The 8,959-nt window shown below is 40.9% G+C and overlaps 1 protein-coding gene across 1 annotated transcript in view; it reads left to right on the plus strand.

Moving 5' to 3' along the window:
• Positions 1 to 6,390, plus strand: part of rbbp4 (retinoblastoma binding protein 4) — a 19,376-nt gene extending 12,986 nt beyond the window's left edge. The window contains exon 12 of the mRNA XM_032536387.1: positions 5,907 to 6,390. Within this exon, the coding sequence (XP_032392278.1) occupies positions 5,907 to 5,960 (54 nt within the window). The 3' untranslated portion in view covers positions 5,961 to 6,390. The remainder of the gene's footprint in view (positions 1 to 5,906) is intronic.
• The last annotated feature ends 2,569 nt before the right edge of the window (positions 6,391 to 8,959 follow it).

Below are 8,959 nucleotides of genomic sequence, written 5' to 3' on the forward strand. Positions count from 1 at the left end.
GTTGGTCTGGGGTTTTGAAGTGATAAAACGCTTTTCCGAACTCTAACTTTGTTCTCTCACTTTGTTGTTCACTGTTGTCTGTCACGTCTTACATCATAAAGCATTGTCACAATGGCTAAGTGTGTTTTAATGACTGTGACCTTATGGTGTTTATTTTAAAGAGAGTGCCTCTGCTACATCATTGTCAGCAGCCATCTTCTAACTGTTGTCAGCCACCCAGTTGGCTTTTCATGGTCTTAAGGGATCACTTAATATAATGAAGTAGGGGCCCCATATCCTTCTTCAGCGTGTTTTTCCACTGTTATGTAAAGATGACAGACCCCTAAAAAGACACAGCAGCTACAGCTTGTTCCCACAGCACTTTGATTAGTTTTTTTTTTTATCTCACCCAAAACTCTTTTCAAACTAGGCTACTTCTCTTTGAAATCACAATGTAGTCTTTGTCATTTCACAGTGTTGGGACAGAGCTATTGCATCAACCCTTTCTGGTAATTGGAGAGATAAGATGAGCTGACAGACATTAGATCACACTTTTAGTCAGTGAGGATCATACTGCTGGTGATAGACTTTATCTACAGAGTGAACACTGTCAACAATTAAACCATTAGGAGATATTTAATGTTATGAAATCTTTAACTGTACAGACTCGGTTTACATCTGTGTATTTGGGTTTATTTATGTCTTAAACAGGCTGTTTGTGTGTGTGTAGCTATAGCTCCTAGTTCAACAATTGATTTACTGTACTGATGAATTGTTCTTGTCAACCAGCTTGCTGCAAACTGAAATACCTAACAATTATTTAATGGATGAAGATGAAATTGGTGGTATCCATGGTGCCCAGAGGACAGATACGTATAACTTTGTGATCCCTTGACCGATCCCGTAGTGCTATTAACAGGTTTTAGGATAAGTTTTTCACTTGTGAGAAATATCTAGCGCCACCATGAGGTTGACATTTTGGGTTTAGAGTGAAATGTCTTGACGACTATTAAATGGGTTACCATGACATTCATGTCTGATTACATAAATTGGAATCCCTTTGATGATGCTTTAATTCCTCTAGCACCATCATCAGACTAAAAAGTCCAATGTTAACCAACTACCTGCAAAACAAATGACATTCTGATCAGCCTCGACTAATTTTAGCACTATTTACTGCACCAAATTAGCATGGTAACAAACTAAACTAAGATGTGTTAGCATTTAGCTCAACGCACTTTGCCAAAGTACAACCTCCCAGAGCTGCTAGCATGGCTGTAGACCCATGGTCTTTTTCCAACATTATTATACGTGGATCTAACTTGGTTCCAGTGAGTACAACATATTATCCACCACAGTAGTCAGTATAAATTGTAGCATTCCTCTAGTCTTACTCATCTCTCTACGGTAGAGGCTCACCCAGCTCTCGCTGGTGCCACTTTTTAGCACAGTCATCTATCATAAACTTTAAGAGGACACTGTTCACCTGAAGCTCGCTCTAAACCCAAATACATTAGGCTTCAATGTAAAGTTAATGCTGTTACTGCTGAGTCATTGGCTAGTGTGTGTGTGTGTGTGTGTGTGTGTGTAGTATGTGTCCTTTTAAGATGATTAATGGTGTGATGTAAATGTTAGTTTGAGGTATTACAGTAAATATTAAGATTGCTGCCTATAATAAAACGTCTTTTATGACTTTTCAAAAGTTAACAAAGTTTCTAGCACACTCCCAAAAGCCTTTGAGTAAAAATATGCTCTCAATCCCTGTTGTTTTCCGAAATTGTTTCACCAGAGAGAATCCTCACTCTGTTTTCAGTTCTCTTAATTAGATGGTGTGTGTGCCAATCCTGTTATTTTAATAAAGATTTGACAGAGGTCACCTCAGGTTTCCGTAGTGACGTCAGTGCCTCATTTAAACGACCCCCCGGAGAGAGCGAAAACAGGCAGATTGTTCCTCTGCAAAAAGGAGAGAGGGAGAGACAAAGAAAGAAAGAAAGTGCTGGATGGATGGAAACTTGTGTGCTGTTTTTGTCCAGTCCCAAACAACCAGGCAGCAACCACACCCTCTCAGGAATTCCTGCTGCAAAAATATTTCATGTCATGTTTTTAAAAGAGCAGTTCACCCTCACATGTTCAATGCTTTCTTACTTGAAAAGCCTCATTGATGCATAAAAGGATTTATATGGAACAAACACATTGCCACTACTTCGTTACTGCACCATGGTAAAACCACAGATGAACAAATATTCAAACAATAATGCGCCACATTGATTAGTAGTTTGGATAGTTGACTATTTGACTATTCTGTGAAACCCCTAGTGCAGAGGACTTGTATAAATAATTGGGCTGTAACGATACACAATTTGGTTTGATTCGTTTCACGATTTTTGACCCAAGATTTGATACAAACCTCGATTCTTTTTTCTTTTTCTTTTTTTGTGGGGGGGGGGTCATAATACAACATTTTTTCTGCCACATGGCATCGTTTTGTCATTAAATACATCCCAATTTGCAACACAGTAATACAACAGATACCTTATTTATTGATACTGATTGATTTCAATGTTGATCAATCCAACACCATAGATTCTATTGTGCCTTAAAATAATGTTTCTAAAATCATTTCAGTGGTTCATTAACTCGTTGGAATGAGACATAAGAATAATGGTTGACAAGTAGCTAATGCTAATTAGGTAATTCTTGGTGGGTAACGTAAGATTACGACACCGTCCAACATGCTCATTTATTTTTAGTATAATTGTTTTTACCACGGTTAACAACTCTGGGCTAGCTAACCCACAAATTCATTAGTAACGTTAACTGGATAGATAGATGACTAAACTAATGGTAATTTAGCTAGCTAGCACACCTGTGTCTTCTGCCTCAGTCTCCTGGCACTGCGAGGCTTCAGTCGGGATGAGAGCTAATGACAGCATGGTCCGGGGACACATCCACAGTCAGCCCCCAGCCAGCTAGCAACCATCCACTATCATTACAGCCCCGGTCCAGGGACACATCCACAGTCAGCCCCCAGCCAGCTAGCAACCATCCACTATCATTACAGCCCCAACCCAGGGACACATCCACAGTCAGCCCCCAGCCAGCTAGCAACCATCCACTATCATTACAGCCCCGGCCCGGGGACACATCCACAGTCAGCCCCCAGCCAGCTAGCAACCATCCCGCTCAGCACTTAACTCCGGTGCTAAGGACGCTAACGGCAACACTGGGGGTTGGAAGGGGGGTGTCGCGATTCTGCCTTCTCCCACCGCAACACACGTTTGTGGAGCTGAGTGTTGCGATTTCGGTTTTATTTTCCATATCGTTACAGCCCTAATAAATAGTGTAAAATAGTTATGGAAAAAGATGGAAGAAAAAGTATTAAGGATTATTATGAACACATTTTACTCAAGAAAAGGAAGATAGAGAGAGAGAGAGATTTATTTGATGAATCGTATATGGAGTCACTAACATTTACCAATCCCGTGCGATGGTGTTTTAAGCCTCCACTGTGTCCTTCCAAGCAGCCCTGCGACTTTTGACTTCAAGGCACCTAACTCTAACCTTCACCCTAACCATAGCCTAATCGACTTCAAGGCACCTAACCATTGCCTAATCCTAGTGCAGCGCTGCCTTGAAGGAGATGTTGGGGGCTTAAAACACTGATAAACCTTTATCCCCTTAGGGGCTCCATATCTAAGTGATAATAGCTAAAAAGAAAAGTAAACAATTTCACACTGCAGTCCAAACAAAAAAAGTCAAAAACAAGGTTGTTCTTAATCCCAAGTACGTTCTCTACCCAGCAGGGTTTTCATTTGAGTAAATTGTGTGTATAAGTCTGTGTGTGTGTGTATCTTCAGGTGAGGTGTGAATTGTCGGCCAGATGGCTTTGTATACTGCCAGTTTGTTTTGGCTCTGAACACTCTGAGAAATACATTACTGTCCACTGTGCAGACAGCTTCACTCTGAACATCGGACACATAGGGCTTTGTATGTTTGCTCTGACCCGGTTTTATTTTTTAAACTTTTAGTAAAAACACAAGATCCAGTGTACATGGTCATGGACAATTTATGACATTTATTGGCCCCTTTATTTAATTTGCGTCTATGTATGTATGTCCAGGAAGGGTCATGTCAACTTAAAGGAGAATTCCGGTTGATTTCAATACGTAGCTCTGTTGTTTGTAGATTTGGAGTGCTGCCACTAGAGAGAAAAACTAAAACTATCGGTGCCGCATTTACTGTGTTATCCCCCTGCTCGCGTTAGCACCCAACAGGCTTAAACAGGGCAAGTTTTAAACCTGTTTTTAGCCTCTTAACATGTTAAAAATGTCATCACAAGTTCCTACCCATGTGCAGTGCTTTCTTCTGTGTGACACAAAGGCAGAAAAGTTGTCTTAATCCATCCCTCTGCTTCTTTCCTGTTTTCTGGTGAAGTCTACTCTAGTCGATTGATTGAACTCATACAATCCAATATTCCACAATTTATTTTTTACTCAAAAAAATACGATTTGCCACTGTTATGTCCTTAGTGATGACTACGTAGAAACAGGCTGTAACCTGACCCCACAGTGGAGCCAGGAGAGCTGTACTTCAGGAGTTCAAGAGCTATCACGCATGGGCGTAGATAACTAAGCAACAGTGGGGTCTTGAACTTTTGACCTGCTGCAGCCGGCTGCTCTGCTTTCCTGGCTCCACTGTGGAGTCAGGTTACAGCCTGTTTCTACATAGTCATTACTAAAGACATAACAACGGCAAATTGTTTTTTTTGTGGAATAAATACATTTTGGAATATTGGATTGTATGATCAACAATCGACTAGTGTGGACTTCAGGAAGTAAACAGAGGTATGGATTAACACATTTTCTGCCTTTCTGTCGCATCTACTGCAGTCCGATTTGCTGTGTTCCCTCGGAAGGAATCACTGTACATGGGGAGGCACTTGTAATGACATTTTGAACATGTTTAGAAGCTAAAAACCCATTTAAAACTTGCCCTGTTTAAGCACGTTGGGTGCTCACTCTAGCAGGAGAATAACACGGTGTAGGCAGCACCGATTGCTGTTTTTCTCGCTACCAACAGCACTACAAATTTCCCAACAGAGCTCCTTTAAAGCAAGAAACATCAGATAGCCAGCTTCAACTTGTCCAGGCAGAAGCAAAATCCGATTGGCTAGTAAAATTTGATGGATGGATGGCTTAAGGGGTTACAAAGCTGATCTATGACTGGGTTACACACTTGGATATCCGACCCATCTCCTTTAGATAGCATCAGACAGATAGAACCACTGATCTAGGGTTGACATCCCAATTCCATTTCTCCAGTTTCTCCTTTAAATCACAGCTTTCAAAGTACTAGAGCAAAAAGAACTTGTGGTTAGAGGCCTTATTAAAGCAGTAGTTATCAAGAAGAACTCATTAGTGACAGCAGTATATATGGTTTAAAATATGGCCATGTATGTTTTATTGTTTTTGGATTAGATGTATGTTGTGTAATTTGTCTGACTTGGCAATTTATTTCCATGGATTGAATAAGACACCTGTCTTTTGGAATGACTTCTGGAATGTCCTTTGGTAGCTTTAATAGTCACATACGGCAGTGTTTTAAGGATATTGCTTTGTTTCCCAGTAAAAACTACAGCTAGTAAGAAAATGACCCTCCTTTAGTCTAATTATCTTGGTTGTCCGGCTCTTGGACAGACTTGTTCCCTAGAGGCACCATAAAACAGACAACAGACAACTCTTACAGCTTCATTTTCAGCAGGTTTAACCCATATTTTTTCTCTTTCCTGTCCTCCTGATCTCACACTCTCTAGAGACATGACTCAAACATATTTCCTCTACTTTCTCCCTTTTTTGTGAAGGCAATAAAACGTACACCATCCTGCTCTCACAGCCTTATAACCTAGTCTTTTTGTGTCTCCATTGTAGCCAGGTCAGAGGAATGTGGTAGGGACAGTGAGTGGCTATCCCTTCCACCAATAGAAACATGTCTGGACAGGGAAACTTAAGTGCAGTGGGGTCAAAGCATTGCATCTACCTTCTCCTTTACTTTGCACTTTTGAACTACTTTTGTTTATTCCTTTTTTCAATCACAACTCACTGCCAACAGACACTGTAACATCTATTGTAGTCATAGGCTGGTGAGACAAAGCTATCTCTGTTGCACAGAGGAATCCCCTTTGTGTGTTTCACAGCTGAGTTTCAACCTGGAACCTCTCCCTCTTCTCTCTAAAACTATTATTACATGCCTCGCTTCTCTGTCTGTCCTCATTTCTCTCACCTCTTTCCATCCCTCCTATCCTCGACATTATGGTGGGCTGTGGAATGTAACTTTAGAGAGTTTTGTTCTTTTTCAGCGCTTTCAATTACTCTTTGGTTCTCAGAAATGCATTTGAGGATGCATTGGGGATAAAACATGCACACACTTGTTAAAAAGTTGCAGTTGTGAGTATAAAAAAAAAAAGTAGTTTCAGTATTGTATGGTGTTAGAGGAATGGACATAGAGAACCAATTGGGGCAGAAAGAATGTGTCTGTGGCCGGACAAAGACAGGTTGGGAATGATAATGCTGGTCCGAGAGAGCTGGGCTTATCCCAACCGGCAGTATGGATTTCCTGCCTACAACCTTCTTTCAGTCATATCTAACACAATCACATACACTAGAAAGTTCATGGTGCCGTTATTACTGTGGGATTGTTCAGTCTCAAGACCTCAAATGTTCTTAAACGTAACTGGTCTAGTAATATATTTTTGTTGTTGGGCAATTTATAACCACTGTATTTGTACACTTTCATGCAAAGATATAATATGTAGAATTTTTGCATTAAAATAGTAGTCTAAAAACTACTAGACCTACTTTACATATTTTATATGATCCGAAATGTTTCCAACAGCGTTCAGCCTCCTCAGTCGCCTGTCCATGTGTCCATATCCTCTTTGGTCATGCATCAGCGTTGTGGTTGTCATAAATTTACTTTTTATTAGAGCTGGCCAGAAAAAACATCAGTTTGGTTAAAATGATCAAGTAAATGTCCTTAGTTTTTCGTCTTTATCATTGTCTTTCATAGAGCAAATAACGTTATTCTTTCCGACCGTGACATTTCCTGTAGACGTGTTTAGGTTTTAACTGGGAACCCAGACATTCCATGTAAAATTGAACACAACAAACAACATAGTTCGTGGCCCCTCGCCTGGCATCATGTTGGTACCAAAAGTCGAAGAAAGCGGCAGAGCCCTATTTGATGATGACTGTGTCAGATAAAAGCAAGTGCCTTGCAGTGTTAGGTGGTAAAATACGTGGCCATTTTATTACAGTCTATTAGTACAGTCTACTGTTAGCCTACAGTCTATAGTCTATTACTTATTCCAGAAATAACTTGTTTTTATGAACATCAGTCTTTCAAACAAAAGTATTAGAATTTTCATTTTTTTTTGTGATCACATTTTAATAATAATGTAAACACAACATTCACGAACAGTTACAAACAACACACTGGGACATAAGAACGCGTCCCAGGGGCACAAAATCACAGAGAGGAAATGGAAGACAAAACAACACATGCAGAAACAGACAGACACAAGACAAGGGACCAATCACACACACTAACAAAAGAAAAGGCTACAGCGTTGCCTTCAAGGACTCAGCAATGCTGTGCCAAGTCTCCAAAGTCTTCTACGGGGTCCACCCACACGAGCCGTTGAGAGTTCCATGTACGTGACACCCAAAAAACAAAGGATCCATGAACGAACAGATAAGTCAAGAAGTGGCTTCCAACGGGTTGCGTCCTTGTAGCAGCTGTAAGTCCCGCAAACACAGCACGTTTTGAGCTTTAGAAAGCTGAAAGGCTGACAGGTCATTCATAATTAAAACATTACAGTAACAGGCACAGTAACATTAATCAAGGTGGACATTTTGGATGCAGTATTGTCCCAGAACTGACCAACAGGAGAGCACTCCCAGAACATATGAAGAAATGTACCTTGAGTTATAATTGGGCTGAAAGGGCATTATTTTCATGTGGTGCATCTTCACGGGGGTAAGAAATGTCGTATGTATGAAATTGTAGTGAATCTGCTGACGATCGGGATTGCGAGATACTTCTGGAATGTTAGACCAAACATTATGCCAGTCGAGAGCGGGGTCTGGGAAATCGCGTGCCCAGATCCTCTCAATAGGAAGGGCAGAGCGGCCGGATATCACCAAGAACTGATAAAGCCAAGAGACCATACCACAGTTTTTAGGCTGCACAGTAAATAACTTCCACATATGATGGATCGGCAAAGGCCTCTGCCAGGGGCGCCACGTTGAGACAATTGGCCAATTGTGGTGCTGCAAAGGACCCCTTTAATGGTCAGATAATGCCATTGGAAGTAACAGCAAATTGAATGTATGAAATAATTAGGGGATGCAAAAAGAAAATCTATCCTGGAAAAGAATTTGTGTCTACCTGAGAAAAAGGAATAGTCCGTACAGGTGGGATTAACTGCACGCTAAATATCTATAAGCCCCAAGCTGCTGGCCCATGATTTCAGAGAATTTGTAGCATGAGCCTGGTCACTAGTGGCCTTTGCGTTCGACCGATCAATACTTGGGTCCCACACAGCATTGAAATCTGCACCAACAATTTAAAGAACAGTCCGTTAACTCCAGCATTTGATTGGTGAGGTAATATGGAAATTGCCATCAAAAACATTAGGCCCGTACGCTGACACAAATGTTTTCCTGGCACCAAATCCTGTAGTGGAGATCACAATCCTGCCTGTATCATCTGACCAAGAGGACAACACTTTAAGTGGGAGATTCCGTTTGGCAACAATGGCCACGCCCTTTGTTTTTGTCCTCGCTGATGAGGATGCAATTGTGTGATAGAATCTAATGGTTAAATGGCCAGTGTCCACCTGAAGTAAATGAGTCTCCTGTAATAACGCAACATTGTCAACATTTCTCTTCCTTAGTAAGCCCAGAGTGCTGGCTCGTTTATG

Source organism: Etheostoma spectabile, chromosome 14 (genome assembly GCF_008692095.1).
Source record: "Etheostoma spectabile isolate EspeVRDwgs_2016 chromosome 14, UIUC_Espe_1.0, whole genome shotgun sequence".
Taxonomy (NCBI): Eukaryota; Metazoa; Chordata; class Actinopteri; order Perciformes; family Percidae; genus Etheostoma; species Etheostoma spectabile.